The following is a 19,028-nucleotide window of genomic DNA, read 5'->3' as shown; positions in this document are numbered from 1 at the left end:
GATTGACCTGGAATATATTCCGCTTTGATAGAAATATTCCTGTCTAAACAAAGGTGAATAAATTCCTTGGTAATGTTGGACAAATTCCTTGATTTGGTGCCTCCTAAACGATTGAGATATCGTACTGCTGAAATATTGTCCATGCGAAGGAGAATAGAAACTGGAGAAGAAAATTTGGCAAAACTTTTGACTGCAAACGAGCCAGCCAATAATTCCAAACAATTGATATGAAAGCGTTTCTCCTCCAATGTCCATTTGCCACCGGTGATGGAAGGACCGCAGCGTGCACCCCAGCCTGAAAGACTGGCATCGGATTCTATAATGAAGTCCGGAGTTCTGCCAAAGATGGCTCTCCCATTCCAGGCTTCTAAATGAGAGAGCCACCAAGACAGTTCTTCTTTGGCTTCTAGAGACAAAGGAATCAAATGAGAATAGGAAAAACCTTTCCTCAAATGAAGGATCTTTAATCTCTGAAGTTCTCGGTAATGTAATGGGGCAGGAAAAATAGCCTGAATAGAGGATGATAGTAACCCTACTATTCTGGCTATGGTTCTGATGGGAACTAAATCTTTGGACAAAGTTTTGGTAATTTCTTTCTTGATATTCTTTACCTTGTCTGAAGGAAGACTCAGAGTAGAGAGTATTGAATTGATTTTGAAGCCTAAGAAAATCAAAGACTTTGTGGGTAAGCGCCAGAAGGTGACAAAAGGAAAATGTATAATAGAGTCACACAAACATGAAATATGTATAAAGACAAAACCGGAAAAAATACATACATTGGGGTAAACAAAGTATAATTATAAAAACGGAAATAAACAGTAAAACAGAAATAATGTTAAAGGGAAATAAAATATATATCTATATAGGCAATAATGATAAACGTTTTTATTATTATTATGACTGCAATACTTATCTGAGTGAGCAGCAAAAAGAAAGAGGAAGTATGTTAATTAGGTGCTCTGTTTATAGTCTATGCTCTGTGCTGATTGGCTGTTTTTTCTCACTATAATAAGTCTATGTTATGTTCTTATTATATGTATGTTATTTATCTTATATATCTTGTTCTTTAAAAGGCTGCATTGAGTAGTAAAGAAAGAGTAATGCATAAAAATAGGAGTCTCTGGTCTTGTAATAAAATTGATAATAGGAGTAAATTTGAAAGTTGCTTAAAATTGCATGCTCTAGCTGAACCATAATAGTTTAATTTTGATTAGACTATTCCTTTAAAATATGTTTTTTTGTTTGCTTTGTTTTACCAAATATAATTAAATATTTTATATTACTAGCTCAAAATGTTTACTGTCCCTTTAAAAGTTATATGTATAAAACCAGAGGAATCACTGAGCATGAAATTACATGGAATCATTTTAAGTAAACCGGCTTAGATCACTTGTTTTTGGTATCACATTTATTAAAATTGTAAAATGTTACAGTAGTGATAAGTAGTAGTAGTGATAAGCTGTGATAAGTACTGTTTCGTATTTACTAATTATGGCTATGTTTTTGCTTAGCATTTTGCAGTTAGGAGAATTAGATTTACAGATACCTAACAGACGCGAAATAACATCAATTTTGATGTTTACCATTTTATCATTGCTGCGTAGTTGCAAGCACTCATCTTTTATTTTCTTTAGAGTTATAACTGAAATCTTTAGTTACAGTCTAATTATTCCGTTGAGATTAATTGTTCAGTGCCCCTCGTTGTATGTGTTGCTGCACAGATGATGTATAAATAAAGCATTTCATTCTTAAGGGACCAGATCCCATCTGCTCACAGCATTCTGTCAACATAAATATAGATTTCACCTGTTGCATGTTTAGATGATATTGATTAGTGCTGCTGGTTTGAGATCAATGCCAGAGAGTACAGACTAGAACTATAAAAAGCGAAAGTGTTTCAAGTTTAAATGAGTCAAATTCTGTTGACTGGTATCATATTAAAATATTAGCAGACAAATGTAACTATATTTTAAATCAGTTTTGAAATTGGATTCATTTTTTTTTTCTTTTATAATAAAACAACTCAAGAAAAGTGCCATATCGATTATATCCTTTCTTCATTACACTCAGTACTTCATTTTTCTAACCATTCTAGTCATGCTGAGACATTTTCAATAGCTGACATAGCTGTAGCTAAAATCTAACACTCCACAGAATGCTAATTTACATGGTAAAATACAATAACAGGCTTACAGGCATGGAGTATAGACAATGCTATCACAGATTTATTTGAAGCTATATTTTAAAGGGATATCAAAAAAGCTTTTAATAAATGCATATCACAAATAAGCACTGGACTGCAAAAGATCTGCATACAAAATAAATGTCTTACAACTTTTTAAAACGGTTATTTTTTAAGTAATATGTGCTTTGTTTTTCAGTCCATTGCCATACGTTTCATCCTGACAAATACATATGCACACAAGCTATGCTATGTACATTTATGTGGATTTTTAACAATACACATAAGGGTGAATGGAGCTCACACAAATTATTTGCATTTTAAAAGCTTTATTGCTAATAATGATATATTAAAGGGACACTGTGATTCAGATAGAGCATTAAATTGTAAGCATCTTTCTAATTTACTCCTATTATCAAATTTTCTTCATTTTCTTGGTATCTTTATTTGAAATGCAAGAATGTAAGTTTAGGTGCCGGCCCATTTTTGGTGAACAACCTGGGTTGTCCTTGCTGATTGGTGGATAAATTCATCCACCAATAAAAAAATGCTGTCCAGAGACTGAACCTAAAAAAAAAGCTTAGATGCCTTCTTTTTCAAATAAAGATAGAAAGAGAACGAAGAAAAATTGATAATAGGGGTAAATTAGAAAGTTGATTAAAATTGCCTGCTCTATCTGAATCCCGAAAGAAAACATTTGGGTTCAGTGTCCCTTTAAAATAAAGGTCAAGTTACTAATATTGCCCCATGGCATTGCATAGACATTTAAAAATTAAGAAGGGTTTAATTCATGAAAAGTTTTACATTTATATATATATTGAAGATTTTTTACCTTTTTACCGCTGCGACGATAAGCGCAGCTCTTCCGCCCGCCATATTGTCAAAATGATTGACAGATGACAATTAGTAAAATAACGAATCCTTGTTTCCCCCCCGGAGCGTTCAGCCCCTTTGCTTAAACGTCACGGCCCGGGGGAAAAAAAGGATTGGTTCTTTTATGAATCGTCATCTGTCGTCAATCAATTTGACAAAATGGCGAATGGGAGAGCTGTGCTTATCGTCGCAGCGGTAAATAGGTAAAAATTCTTCAATATATATAAATTTAAAACTTTTCATGAATTAAACCCTTCTTAATTTTTAAATGTCTATGCAATGCCGTGGGGCAATATTAGTAATTGACCTTCACTTTAACATGTTATTAAAGGGATATTAAAAGCATACATACTAGATATCATGATGTATAGCCTAATAAAAGCATTATAAAAATTATATTAGTTGTTGAAATATTGAAGAAATAAGTTAAAGCTAGCTACTGTCAAAAATATACTTTCATAATTCAGATAGGGCATGTCATTTTAAACAACTTTCCAATTTACTTTCATCATTAATTTTGCTTTGTTCTGTGGATATTCTTAGTTGAAAGCTAAACCTAGGTAGGCTCATATGTCTTAGCCCTTGAAGGCCGACTCTTATCTGAATTCATTTTGACAGTTTTTCACAACTAGAGGGCCTCAGTTCATGTGTGCCATATACAGGGAGTGCAGAATTATTAGGCAAGTTGTATTTTTGAGGATTAATTTTATTATTGAACAACAACCATGTTCTCAATGAACCCAAAAAACTCATTAATATCAAAGCTGAATATTTTTGGAAGTAGTTTTTAGTTTGTTTTTAGTTTTAGCTATTTTAGGGGGATATCTGTGTGTGCAGGTGACTATTACTGTGCATAATTATTAGGCAACTTAACAAAAAACAAATATATACCCATTTCAATTATTTATTTTTACCAGTGAAACCAATATAACATCTCAACATTCACAAATATACATTTCTGACATTCAAAAACAAAACAAAAACAAATCAGTGACCAATATAGCCACCTTTCTTTGCAAGGACACTCAAAAGCCTGCCATCCATGGATTCTGTCAGTGTTTTGATCTGTTCACCATCAACATTGCGTGCAGCAGCAACCACAGCCTCCCAGACACTGTTCAGAGAGGTGTACTGTTTTCCCTCCTTGTAAATCTCACATTTGATGATGGACCACAGGTTCTCAATGGGGTTCAGATCAGGTGAACAAGGAGGCCATGTCATTAGATTTTCTTCTTTTATACCCTTTCTTGCTAGCCACGCTGTGGAGTACTTGGACGCGTGTGATGGAGCATTGTCCTGCATGAAAATCATGTTTTTCTTGAAGGATGCAGACTTCTTCCTGTACCACTGCTTGAAGAAGGTGTCTTCCAGAAACTGGCAGTAGGACTGGGAGTTGAGCTTGACTCCATCCTCAACCCGAAAAGGCCCCACAAGCTCATCTTTGATGATACCAGCCCAAACCAGTACTCCACCTTCACCTTGCTGGCGTCTGAGTCGGACTGGAACTCTCTGCCCTTTACCAATCCAGCCACGGGCCCATCCATCTGGCCCATCAAGACTCACTCTCATTTCATCAGTCCATAAAACCTTAGAAAAATCAGTCTTGAGATATTTCTTGGCCCAGTCTTGACGTTTCAGCTTGTGTGTCTTGTTCAGTGGTGGTCGTCTTTCAGGCTTTCTTACCTTGGCCATGTCTCTGAGTATTGCACACCTTGTGCTTTTGGGCACTCCAGTGATGTTGCAGCTCTGAAATATGGCCAAACTGGTGGCAAGTGGCATCTTGGCAGCTGCACGCTTGACTTTTCTCAGTTCATGGGCAGTTATTTTGCGCCTTGGTTTTTCCACACGCTTCTTGCGACCCTGTTGACTATTTTGAATGAAACGCTTGATTGTTCGATGATCACGCTTCAGAAGCTTTGCAATTTTAAGAGTGCTGCATCCCTCTGCAAGATATCTCACTATTTTTTACTTTTCTGAGCCTGTCAAGTCCTTCTTTTGACCCATTTTGCCAAAGGAAAGGAAGTTGCCTAATAATTATGCACACCTGATATAGGGTGTTGATGTCATTAGACCACACCCCTTCTCATTACAGAGATGCACATCACCTAATATGCTTAATTGGTAGTAGGCTTTTGAGCCTATACAGCTTGGAGTAAGACAACATGCATAAAGAGGATGATGTGGTCAAAATACTCATTTGCCTAATAATTCTGCACTCACTGTAGATAACATTGTGCTCATGCCTGTGGAGTTACCTAGGAGTCAGCACTGATTGGCTTAAATGCATGTCTGTCAAAAGATCTGAAATAAGGGGGCAGTCTGCAGAGTCTTAGATACAATGTAATCACAGAGGTAAAAAGTATATTAATATAACTGTGTTGGTTATGCAAAACTGGGTAAAATTCTGGTGTAGACTGTCCCTTTAAATTTTTTGTTTCTATAACATAATCTCTTCTGCTGAGCACAATAAGGGATAGCAATGTAGATGTAGTTGCTTTATGCTACTCACAGGCCTCAGTAGGGGATATGAGCTATAAAGGAACATAATTTTAACCCCTTGATGACATGTGCTGTACCCTGTGTCATTTAGCACTTAAGGACACATGCCATGCCCTGTAGGCAGCTGTGTCCTGTGCTCTGAACACAACAGTCTTGTCGACAGCGGAGAGACCTTATTATTTCTGCATGCCTCACAAGTTCGACTTTTTACACGCATCAGGTGAAAACTGTTTACTTTCAACTTGTTATATGAGCGCTACCCGAGGCCCACAAAAAAGCTTACTTCTAGCAGAGTAAGCGATCGAGCGGGACTGTTAAATACTTCTTCACTTGTAATCTGGCCCTTAGTGTTTAATATCCCTTTAATGTTCCTTTAAATGGAAATACATTTCAGAATTTTAATTCACATTCAAGTTTTGAAAAGAAGTACTTTTTTTGCAATTCAGTTTTGAAAAGAAGCACTTTTTTTGGATTTCAGTTTTGAAAAGAGGCAATTTTTTTCAGTACAAATGTATTAGTAAAAATGCTTCTAGTAAAAAGATTTCAGTTTAAGTGATAGCCTTTAATGTGCATAAAGAATATGTACAAATGCCCCGTGCACCTGCATTCAAATATTACTCCTGTTCAGAGAGACAATGGTGCTACGTATTCATAATTACTTATATGAAATAGGTTATTGCTGATGCAGTATATGTTTAGTGAGCAGGCACAGTGTTTGAATGCAGGTGCTGTGGGCATATGTCCATATGCTTGGTAAATATATGCTTAGTGAGTAGACTTGTGCATGATCGAAAAATTCGTTTCGGTTCGGATCGATTCAGATTTTTTCGAATTTTGGTTCGGATCGATTCGAATTCGGAAAAATTCAAATGAATTCGTTTCGGATTTGAATAAATTCGGCTGGATTCAGTTTGATTCGGTAATTCGGTAATTCGGAAATTCGGAATTTCGGTATGTGTTAGGTGGGATATGCTGTGTATTAGACTAGTATTATGTACTGTATATTAGGTGTAACCCATAGCAGAGTGATATAACCTAATATACTGTACAATACTAGTGTAATCCATGGCCATTTGAATCTACCGAATAAATCCGAACTAATTCAGATTTATTCGGAGATTCGGCACTATTTCAATTTGGAAATTCAAATCGATCCGAATCTCCGAATTTAACGAATTTGGCCGAATTTCCGAATCGATCCGAAACAAATCGCACATATCTATTAGTGAGCAGGCACAGTGTATGAATGCATGTGGGGGGCATATGTGTATATGCTTGGTGCACAATTTACACAAAAAAATCTATTACTTAAGCCATCATTTGTTTTAGAAAGTTATAGGGAATATTACCCATAAGAGTGAGTGTGACTAAATAAAACTACATATATCAGAAGAGTCATATTTATAGAAGACATAATCTTCATTTATTCAAAATCAGTCAGAATGTTTTATTTTTTTCTATATATGTTAAAGCTAATTATATAATTTTTCATATAAACAGCAAAATAGGCTGGCATGGTATTGTGTAATTTATTCAATGTATTTATAATTGTGAGCAAAATCTTTGTTAATTGGGGCACTTAGAAACATATCACTAAGGTCCAGAATGTGATTAAAATATAAATTCCCATGCATCCTCTTTGGACAATATGTATGTCTTTGCCATTTTTATAGACATATATTTTAGTATAATTCATGACCTTTATTTGGCTACAGAAGTGAAAAATAGCTCCGTACAAAATAATAATAAAACCCCCCCATTAATGAAGCAAGGAAATGCAAGATCAATACACAACAAATGTAATAGGAAAATGTTCTTGCCCCGGGTGCTTAAAATCCAACATATAAGTATTGCATGGGGGTCACAAAGAATTAGATAATAATCAGATTGCAAAGATTCAATTACAGAACCTGCTTTACAATATAATTAATAATATATGCACAAGGAAGCTGCACATAATAGAATAGTATTCCAAAAAAAGGAATAAAAAACAAAAATAATCTCTCTCTCCCTCTTCTCTCTCTCTCTCTCTCTCTCTCTCTCTCTCTCTTTCTTTCTTTCTCTCTCTCTCACTCTCTCCCTCTTTCTCATTCTTTCTCTCTCTCTCTCTCTCTCTCTCTCACTCACTCTCTCTTTCTCTCTCTCTCTCTCTTTCTCTCTCTCTCTCACTCACTCTCTCTCTCTTTCTCTCTCACTCTCTCTTTCTCTTTCTTTCACTCTCTCTCTCACTCTCTCTCTTTCTTTCTTTCTCTCACACACACTCTTTCTTTCTTTCTTTCTTTCTTTCTTTCTTTCTCTCTCTCTTTCTCACTCTCTCTCTCACTCTATCTCTTTCTCACTCTCTCTCTCTCATACCCGTTGAGTGTAAAATCGTTCTGAAAATGGCCAAACCCTGCATCAGTCAGTCACTTGCCTGATACTGAGAGCTGATGAGGACTGGTTACTAGAGTAGTCAGAGCTGGCTACTGTCATTTTGTTAGAAAACTTGCATTATTATTATTTATTATTATCAGATATTTGTAGAGCGCCAACAGAGTGCTGAATCTTGCATTGATATGTCGTAGGGTTGAAAGTTAAATTACCTGAAAAGAGTGCAGAATAAATAATGAAAGTATATTGCAAAGTTTTATTTATGCATATTTAAACTTTTATGTTATAAGCTTGAAGTGTTGCATGTCCTGTTAAGTTGAAATTGTTCTAACAAATATGTTTTTATCCAATCTTTATGTGTGACGTTTTAAGATTGTTTGCACACTTGTTGGGAATTATTGCAGTCAAAATTACTATTCATATTTCTTTATCCATTTTACCACAGAACTTATGGAACAAATAACTTAATGGATGATTTGAAAATACTGTATCGTACAGCTGGTCAAAAAGGCAAAGGAATTACATTCATATTTACAGACAACGAAATCAAAGACGAATCATTTCTTGAATATATGAACAACGTCTTGGCTTCTGGCGAAGTTTCTAATTTGTTTGCAAGAGATGAAATTGATGAAATCACTCAGGATCTAATTCCTGTTATGAAGAAAGAATATCCTAAACGTGCACCTACTGCTGAAAATCTTTATGACTACTTCCTTTCTCGCGTTCGCAGCAATTTGCATATGGTGCTTTGTTTTTCTCCCGTGGGAGAGAAATTCCGAACCAGAGCTTTAAAGTTTCCTGGCTTGATCTCTGGATGCACTATGGACTGGTTTCAACGTTGGCCTAAGGATGCTTTAGTGGCCGTTGCTCATCATTTCTTAGCCTCTTACAAAATAGAGTGTACGGAGGAAGTTAAACAAAGTGTTGTTAACACAATGGGGACATTTCAAGACATTGTAGCTGAAAAGTGTGTAGAGTATTTTGAACGATATAGGCGTCAGACATATGTTACACCTAAGTCATATCTTTCCTTCATTGGGGGCTATAAATCAATTTACGGAGAGAAATTTGAGAATGTTGAGAATCTCTCTAACCGAATGAAGACAGGTGGAGTATTCCATTATTTAACACATATTACAATATTGTAGTTTATGTTACCATAGTCTTTTTCTTTAACTGTTTTCTTCTTATAACTGTTTTAAAGAGCGACTCAAGTAAAAATTAAACTTTCATTATTCAGATAGAGCATACAGTTTTAAACACCTTTCTAATTGACTTCCATTAACAAAATGTGCAAGATTTCACAGGATATACGTATATGCATTTGTGATTGGCTGATGCCTGTCACATGATACAGGGGGAGTGGAAATAGACATAACTAAAATTATGTATGAAGTTCAGACCTAGGGGCATATTTATCAAACTCCGTATGGAGCTTGATGCCCGTGTTTCTGGCGAGCCTGCAGACTCGCCAGAAACAGCAGTTATGAAGCAGCGGTCACAAAGACCGCTGCTCCATAACCTGTCTGCCTGCTCAGAGTACGATCGGGTTGATTGACACCCCCCTGCTGGCGGCCGATTGGCCGCGATTCTGCAGGGGGCGGCGTTGCACCAGCAGCTCTTGTGAGCTGCTGGTGCAATGCTGAATACGGCGAGCGTATTGTTCGCCGTATTCAGCGAAGTCTGGCAGACCTGATCCGCACTGTCGGATCAGGTCCGCCAGACTTTGATAAATTGGGGCCCTAGTGCTATTGCATTGTCTTTTTATCATGCATTTGTTGATTATGGAAATCTCCTGTATTTACTGGTTTTTAGACAGGTTGTCAACTGTTCTATTACTACTGATAATGGAATAGTTAACAGTATGGTACGGTACAGTCTTTTAGGTTGATAAAAACACAAGCACATGTATGTAATTAATAAAAAAATACTTGTAGTTTAAATTGTTTGAAAACAAAAATTTAGACCGTATAATCAGCAAATTAATTCATATTAAACTGGCCATGGTTTTCTATATTACATTCTCTAGCATAACTTTTTGAGCATGCGCTATTCTCCCTTTGATTGGTTAGTGTTTATTTGCGTTGAACAGGCCTTGCAAAACTCATGGAAGCAGAGGTGTCTGTGAACCAACTGTCAAAAGAGTTAGCTGTGAAGGAGAAAGACCTTGCGATTGCCTCTAAGAAAGCTGATGAAGTTTTGCAAGAAGTGACAATGAAAGCGCAAGCTGCTGAAAAAGTAAAAATGCAGGTGCAAAAAGTCAAAGACAAAGCCCAAGCCATTGTGGATGAAATTGCTGTTGACAAAGCTTTTGCAGAAGAGAAACTGGAAGCAGCAAGGCCAGCCCTTGAGGAAGCAGAAGCTGCCCTGCAGGTACTGTGTATGAATTTTGAAGACATTGTCAAAATAATGTTACAGATTTTATTTGTAAAAAGCATCACATTAGAGCCAGTTATATTTTATCACTGTACATTCTAAGGTAAAATATTATTTTATATAGGGTCAGATTACAAGTGGAGTGACGATGAATGCGCCCGTTCGAGCATTAACTGCAATAGAAGTTCTTCACAAGAGAGAATATGTTCTATTTATTCATAAAAAATATTTCTACATATATCTGTTTTTTTGGCATAGATATACACAGATATCTATATATAGGAATATCTATTTGTTTTTGTATTTGTTTGTATTTTAAATACATAGAATATATTCTGCTATGTGCGGAACATTTGAATGTTAAATATTTACAGTAAATACACAGTGTTACACTTAATTAAAAATGAATATTGTATTGCATAGATATGCTTTTACATGTTTTCATCTACATAACGGCAAAGGGCTCCAATGCACTACTATATATGTCTATATATGTATACATATGTATTTATGTGTTTATATGTGTATATATGTCTGTAAATACATATATACAGGGCCGGCTCAACCATGGGACCAAGTGGGTCCAAGGGACCCAGGCAGCATTTGACAAGGGGCAGCACTTCAATGACTTAGCCACTGTCAGACTCAAACCATTATGTACAAAGACACAAAATCGGTCAAGGGTGACATTAAAGGTGGGAAAAGTGCAACTTCCCTCCCACTTATTGCACAATTGTGCATAAGCACTGGTGGCATGTAGGTAGGCAGGCATAGTAAGGACGGCGGCCAGGCTAGTAGGTTGATATATTAATCAATAATGTTACTACTAGAGGGGTATTCATTGCATACTTGGACACAGGCAGCACAATTTCTTGAGCCGGCCCTGCATATATACATATATAAATACAGGTGGCCCTCGTTTTACAACGGTTCAATTTACACCGTTTCAGAATAACAACCTTTTTTTCCAGTCATGTGACTGCTATTGAAAAGCATTGAGAAGCAGTGCATTGATTAAAATAGCCAGTAGGTGGAGCTGTCCGCTTGTGTTGCAGCAAAGCCAAGCAAGCTGAAATTAATCAGTTTAACCAGACCTGAGCTATCGAGCAGATTTCAAAGGAACAAGATCTTCCTGTCTATAAATCAGTCCAGATTGGAATGCATAGAAAGAACTGTTTGCAGAAAAATGCAAGTGAAGTCTGTGTTGTGTGATTATTTTTTTAGATTTATAATGCTGTTTAGCAAATGTTTTTGTTCATTTAACTTAGTTTAATTATATATTCTGTGTTGTGTAATTAATTTTTAGGTTTATAATGCTGTTTAGCATTTAAAGTCTTCATTTCAAAGCTTTAAAATTAATGTATTAGGTGTTACTTATGACAATTTTGAGAGGGGCCTGGAACCTAACCCCCTCACTTCCCATTGACTTACATTATAAACTGTGTTTCAATTTACAACGGTTTCGATTTACAACCATTCCTTCTGGAACCTAACCCCAGCGTAAACTGAGGGCTACCTGTACATAAATACATATATATATATATATATATATATATATATACACACATACAAACCACTTATTGCTTGCGCAAACATTTGCGCTCCCCTCGTAATCTGGCCAATAATGTGTTAAGGCTGATAGACCACAAATAATATTAATGTATTATATTTATGTGCCTTAGTATTGATACATAAAAAATAACAAAAAACAAACAAAGAATGATATAATGAGTATAAATGTAAACTTTTCTAGTAAGTGTACAGTAAATGCCTATGTATTATATCAATATGTTTCTAGCACTAAATTACAGTAAATATATTTTTTTATAATGATTAATTTGAGAAACTATTAGTTAGCTGTAAGGACATTACTTATATTGTTTTCAGCATTATGGTTTGAATGTTTTAATTTTCCTTTTATGTGACATACAGAATTGTCTTTTTACATATAATTTGCAATAAATGGTTCAACATGTTTATTTTACCAAATGGTTTACCACAAACCTTACTCTAACACTTGATGAAAAGTATTATTTGCCTTTAAACTTGTGAATCTCATCATAGTGATAAATTGCTCTGTCTAGTGAGCTATCCTGACACTTGATATTTTTTTAGCAGCTTTTCATTCCATAGTGATGTAATACAGAGAAATGGATATGTGGTCCATAGACACGGGTGACACGTGTTAACAAACAATCTTAAAGGGACACTAAACCAAATTTTTGTCTTTAATATTTCAGATAGAGCATGCAATTTTAAGCAACTTTCTATTTTACTCATGTTATCAATTTTTCTATTATCAAATGGCCGGTCCATTTTAGTTCAGAATCTGGTTTACGCTTGATTATTGGTGGCTAAATGTATCCACCAATAAGCAAGCGCTATCCGGGGTGCTGAACCTAAAATGGACCGGCTCCTAGGATTTACATTCCTGCTTTTGAAATAAAGATAGCAAGAGAACAAAGAAAAATTGATAAGAAAAAATTTCAGTTTAGTATCCCTTTAATTCTTGTTAGCTTATTCATAAGAGAAAGTGATAGATCTGACTAGCTGATAAATATACCGAATAGTATATTTGACAAAGTTCTTCCTTGAAGAATATTAATTTTTATGTTCAATAAATATATAACAGAAATTTTGATTTATCCAATACTTTAAAACAGGATTATGTGAGATCATCTAAGCCTTTAGGACATATATATATATATATATATATATATATATATATATATATATATATATATATATATATATATTTATATATACTGTGTATATATAATATATACACTTGTGGTGAGTAAACACAGATATAATATTGATGTACAATTGTACATATACATGTGGGTAATTTTTTTTTTATAGAAAACAGGTGTTAAAATGTGTATCAAACATTGTTGTATGTTAAATCAATTGTTTATCTAAATGTTGTACTGTTATATTTATATCCCTTCTGGCAAGATATTGAATTTTTTTGCAGGTATAAATAATACTGAATACATTAATGGAAATCGGCTAACATTTTCTTTCAGACTATTAAACCTGGTGATATTGCAATGGTTCGCAAACTGGGAAGGCCTCCACATTTAATTATGAGGATCATGGATTGTGTGCTGCTTCTATTCCAAAGGAAAATTGATCCTGTGTCACCTGACCCAGAGCGGCCATGTGTAAAACCCTCCTGGAACGAGGCCTTGAAACTAATGAATAATACAGGGTTCCTTAACTCACTGCTGACGTTTGTAAAGGTACATTTCTAAGACCTAAAATTTGTGCAGTCCCATGGGGAATAAAAAAAATAAAAGATCAGCGCTTTTCGTGTTTATTATATTCAAAATAAGAAACATCAATTTGTGGAATACACAGCAGCTAGTCTTTGCTGCTTTTGACTAAAAACTCTCTGTATGTTTAATTTTTAGGGACATAAAAGTCAAAATGGAAATGCACATAAAAAAATCTCTCAACCTTTTGGGGACAGGGAGGAGGGGGAGTCTTGTATGCAATTTGCTCACCGGTGTTTAATGGGGGAAGCAACAACAGCTTGTGGGTTTGCCATGGGTGAGGGTGTGTCATGGGCATGGTTGGATGCAGTCAGGGAAAGTGGGTCGTTTTTTTCTACACATATATTAGCAATAAAATGTTTCTATTAAAAGTTATCACTGTTTCAGAAAAGGCTCTTCCTCTGCACGGACATACGCCCTGCACACTCTCATTCCAATGCTGTGCTAGCTCAGAGAGCCAGCAGTGACATGCAATTGACTATACAATTTGTGCCAACACTGATGTAATATATGCCCTCTGAGCAGGTGCGCTTCACTCATTTGATAGTATGAGAAGTATAAATAATAACTATACTAGTACAAATTGGATCTATATTATAAGGGGTGAAATGTCAACATGACTCATTAAAGCAAGTTCTGACAGCACTGGAATTAAGAGACAGTAATTTTAAAAACTGAAATGTATCTCAACTTGCCTGATACAGCCACATCTTTTTCTGTTGCTATAATTAGTATGTATAAAATAGCCTCACTTTAGTAGAAATTGTTGACATTTCTAATAATATTATTTACATATTATATTATTGTTATAACATTTTTTAAAGCAAGAACTCTAGTTCAAAACATAAGCCTTTTTTAAATATGCTCATATAAATTTACATATTTTTATGCCATGTGCAAAGTAATTGAGTTTGTTCCAATTAACAATATTAAAGTCAAGGTCCCAGATCCTAAAGCTCTATGATGTGCCTTCATGAAAACGAACACCTCTATACTATGAATTGTCAGATTACTGTTTGAGGTTTGTTAGTACTGTAAATATTTTTATTCTTTGTTGTATCTAAAATTGCTAATTTTAATACCTATTAAAGTTTTTTGCCAAAACAGGTGTTCCTCTACTTAAAAATGAAACATTTTTCATTCTTATAGTTCTGAGGAATGTCACCGCCCACCTATAGAGCTGTGAGAGTCTACCCCTTATCAGCCAATTAGCTTCTATCCCATGGACTAGCTACGCATTTATTCTAATTTTCCGAATCAAAATAAGCAGCTTTAACCTATCCATTTTCTATGCATGCTTAAATGGTACTATTTTAACTGCAAGATAAAAATGTTGTTTTAAAGGACATTAAACATTTATTCATCCCTAGAAAGGCCTAAAAGCAAATTCTGCAAATGAAAAAGCTGTTTTAGGCAATTTCCAGTATTTTGAAAGCTGAGGTTACAAAATATTTTATTTTGGCTTTTTAGGGATCATGGGACAAAGCATAATTTTTACACAAAAATTAAGAGGTATTTAATGTCCTTTTAAAGGTCCCTGAAAGTAAATGACAAACCCTTTATTGCATAAATAAAAGAAAATAGAGAGACACACACTCAACTGAGACAGAACAAACTCTAGAAAAATGTATTTGCTTGTTCATAAGACTTGTGCTACTCGGGGTGCAGACTCATTTAGCATAATTTGGGCCAGATTACTAGTGGATTGCTATCTTTAGCATGAGGAGCATAAATACGATCATGAATTCGGAGTGTTCTTTTAGCTTGAATCCACGTTCCGCGTTGTTAAAATTGCAGAAAATTTGTTTTTTTTCTATGGGTGTGTTGTACGGCAATGTCCGCTTGTATCACACAACAAAAGTAAATGCTAACGCTCAAACGCAATTGCATTTAACACTTAAACTTTTTATGTAAAATAAATCTAACCTTACCTGACAAAAAAACAAAACCTAACATAACATGAAAAAAACAAAACAGCTACCATTACAGAAAATAAAAAACCTATACTAACACTAAACTATTGCAATAGCCCTTAAAAGGGCTTTTCGTAGGGCATTGCCTAAAGTGATTAAGCTTTTTTCAAACAAAACCTCCCCAAAACACTAAACTATTTTACAAGTAACCCCCAATTTTCAAAATTTTCCCTGAAAAGGGCATTTGGCTAGGCATTGCCCTGAGAAGAACATGTAGGTATTTTGCTGCCCAAAAACAAAACAAAACCCCCCTAATCTAAAAAAAAGCCCACCCAAAAAGGGTGTGTGGTGGTTTAGTGGCTAATAGTGAAGTGTTCACTTTGTGGTGGGCTAGAGAATAATAGTGTAGTGGGGACTTTGCAGTGGGCTATATGTGTTAGGGGTTAATAGAGTAGGGGACTTAAGGTGATTCGAGTTAGCGGCCGAGTATGGTTATTAGGTTTTTATTTGGGTTAGCGCTCAAGAAAAAAACATTTATTTTCAACTTACATTTCGGCCTCTCTGATCTGTGTTGGTGTTTAAAAAATAACCATAAGGCATATTAGTATAGCTAAAATGTGTTCAGTATGTTAACTTTAAATGAAAGCCAATGTTCACTCTTAAAGGGACATGAAACCCAAAATATTTCTTTCAGGATTCAGACAGATCATGTGATTTTAAACAACTTCCCAATTTACTTCTATTTAATTTGCTTTATTCTACTGTATCAGTAGTTGGAAAGCATACCTAGGTAGGCTCAGGAGCAACAATGCATTACTGGGAGCTAGCTGCTGATTGGTTCACCAGATGTTTTCAAATACCTTCCAGTATTATATCGCTGCTTCTTTAACAGATGATACCAAGAGAATGAAGCAAATTTGATAACAGAAGTAAATTGGAAAGTTGTTTAAAACAACATACTCTATCGTAATCATGAAAGAAAAATCATGCCCTTTTAAGCCAGAGATGGGAAACCTTGGCACTCCTGATGTTTCAGAACTACATTACCCATGATGCTTAGGCACTCTGAAGTCTAGCTGAGCATCATGGGAAATCTAGTTCTGAAACATCTGAATGGCCAAGGTTCCACATCCCTGCGTTTAAGCTAATAAGTTTAATTTATTTAGCTGCCAGTATTTATATGCAGATACAGCATTCCAATTAAATTAATGGTACCATTAGTCTCTATAATCTTATAGCGCAATTACCTTCCTTATGGTAGATAATAACCTGAAATCAAGCAGTTCTATGTATAAAACATATTGTACCAGGTGTGTCACCAAATAATACATCTGCCTTGCTATTGAGGGACAAAGAATATTAAATGAATACAAATATTCTTGCAAGTAACCTTTTTTTCTTGTTTTTTTTTCCAAAATGCCTCCATTAGAACTGAGAAGGGCAAGTATATTATTTCTCATTGCCATTATCCTTTGTGTTATGAGAACAATGCTCTGGACTAAATATGTTGTAAAAATAAAATGTAAACCCTTCCTGGAATCTACACCCCTATTCCATCAAGAAGTTTACAAATATGGAAAAATAAATTAGCACAATATACAGGCAGTTTTGATGCTTTTGAAGAGGTGTTACCCAAATGCTGAAACACTTGAAACTGATGCAGCATAACTGTAAAAAGCTGACTAGAAAATATCACCTGAGCATCTCTATGTAAAAAAGGAAGATATTTTACCTCACAATTTTCTCATTCACCAAATTCTATTGTAAAGGGGCTTTAAAGGGACACTGTACCCAAACAATTTATTTTGTGATTCAGATAGAGCATGAAATTTTAAGCAACTTTCTAATTTACTCCTATTATCAAATTTTCTTCATTCTCTTGGTATCTTTATTTGAAATGCAAGAATGTAAGTTTAGATGCCGGCCCATTTTTGGTGAACAACCTGGGTTGTCCTTGCTGATTGGTGGATAAATCCATCCACCAATAAAAAAGTGCTGTCCAGAGTACTGAAACTAAAAAAAAAGCTTAGATGCCTTCTTTTTCAAATAATGATAGCAAGAGAATGAAGAAAAATTTATAATAGGAGTAAATTAGAAAGTTGCTTAAAATTGCATGCTCTTTCTGAATTGCAAAAGAAAAAAATTGGGGTACAGTGTCCCTTTAAGCATCCAGTTGGGTTGCTTGCCTCAAAACTTGCAAGGGATTGATCATTTTGCATATGCAGACATAGTCACTTTTTCTCTCATCTGCATGCACTGTTACATAGAGATGTTCATGTTATTTTTCCTAGTCAGCCTTTTACATATATTCTGTGCTTCACTTTAACGAGATTTAGCATATAAGTAACATGTCCATTTAATGAAGAAGCTCATAATCCAGAAACAACGTCTCACTTTTAATGTACTTCTATAAAGTTTTAGTCACAATGCCAACAAAATAAACACAACAAATATATAAACAAATTTAGGCTACAAATGGTATCACTAGCAATCAGTCAGCTGCCTATGTGCATCTGGTCATGTGATGCAGCTTATACTTCAACTAAATATTTTCTTATGCTGTATAAACATCTAACACAAGTTTGCACCTCTATAACGTATAGGCTTTTTGTATATAATTGATGTGTTGTTGTGACACCATCATTTTCCTGCAGGGTGATAAAAAAAAGATTTGGATTCTGAGAAAGGTGCATGGGAGGTGTAATAGAGGCAAATACAGCTATTCATTTTACAAATTAGTTTAATATTTTCAGCAAGCACCTTACTGCACTACATATTTACTCATAAAACAGTGAATTTTATTGTCTGGTTTTACTTTTAGTTCCCCTCACAAATTGCCTACATTTCCTTTTATCTACAGGAAGCAAATGAAACTTATTAAACAGAATAACATAATTAGATATAGACCCTGTTCTGTTTGTAGCTGACTTTGAATATAGTTTTCCAGTAGTGCCTGAACAATAGTATTACCAGGTAGCATTGATGGATGAGTCATTCCTACCACGCTGTGGTAGCCAAACACAAACATTAAAAGCTGTGGGACAAGGACCTGCTGTTTCTATCAGTGGTGCACTCACATTATTCTTATATTATTTGGAAATGCGGACCCAGGATATAATGTAATTCAGATAAATATATTTGCAGGGTTTCTTCTTGTGTCTTGCACAGCAGTTTTGAAGACAGGCAGAATTACAATTTCAAGAAATTGTCTGCTTTAACAATAAAAATAGCTTCATATAAAAAAAAAGTGAAATATATTCCAGCCCCAACAGGAAAAGCATTATATTCTTGCATGGTAAAGAAAGTGGTATGGAGCATTAATATGACTGAATTACATTTTTGCACTGAGATTATGGGCCCCCATTTATTAAGATGTGGATGCAGCTTCGTTCTTGGGGAATCAGCGCAAAACTGAAATATTACAGACTTAAAGGGACAGGAAACCCCAACATTTTCTTTCATGATTTGGATAGAACATACAATTTTAAACAACTTTCCAATTTACTTCTATTATTAACCCCTTAAGGACAAGGC

The 19,028-nt window shown here is 35.0% G+C and overlaps 1 protein-coding gene across 1 annotated transcript in view; it reads left to right on the top strand.

Annotated features, from left to right (window-relative positions):
* The window catches only part of LOC128661578 (dynein axonemal heavy chain 5-like), a 671,317-nt gene that overhangs the window by 450,997 nt on the left and 201,292 nt on the right, over positions 1-19,028 (top strand). The window contains 3 exon segments of the mRNA XM_053715820.1: positions 8,370-9,034; positions 10,020-10,300; positions 13,333-13,548. Coding sequence (XP_053571795.1) covers positions 8,370-9,034; positions 10,020-10,300; positions 13,333-13,548 — 1,162 coding nt within the window.

The sequence above is a fragment of the Bombina bombina genome, chromosome 5, assembly GCF_027579735.1.
Source record: "Bombina bombina isolate aBomBom1 chromosome 5, aBomBom1.pri, whole genome shotgun sequence".
Lineage (NCBI taxonomy): Eukaryota > Metazoa > Chordata > Amphibia > Anura > Bombinatoridae > Bombina > Bombina bombina.
This window is presented reverse-complemented; position numbering and strand designations above follow the sequence as displayed.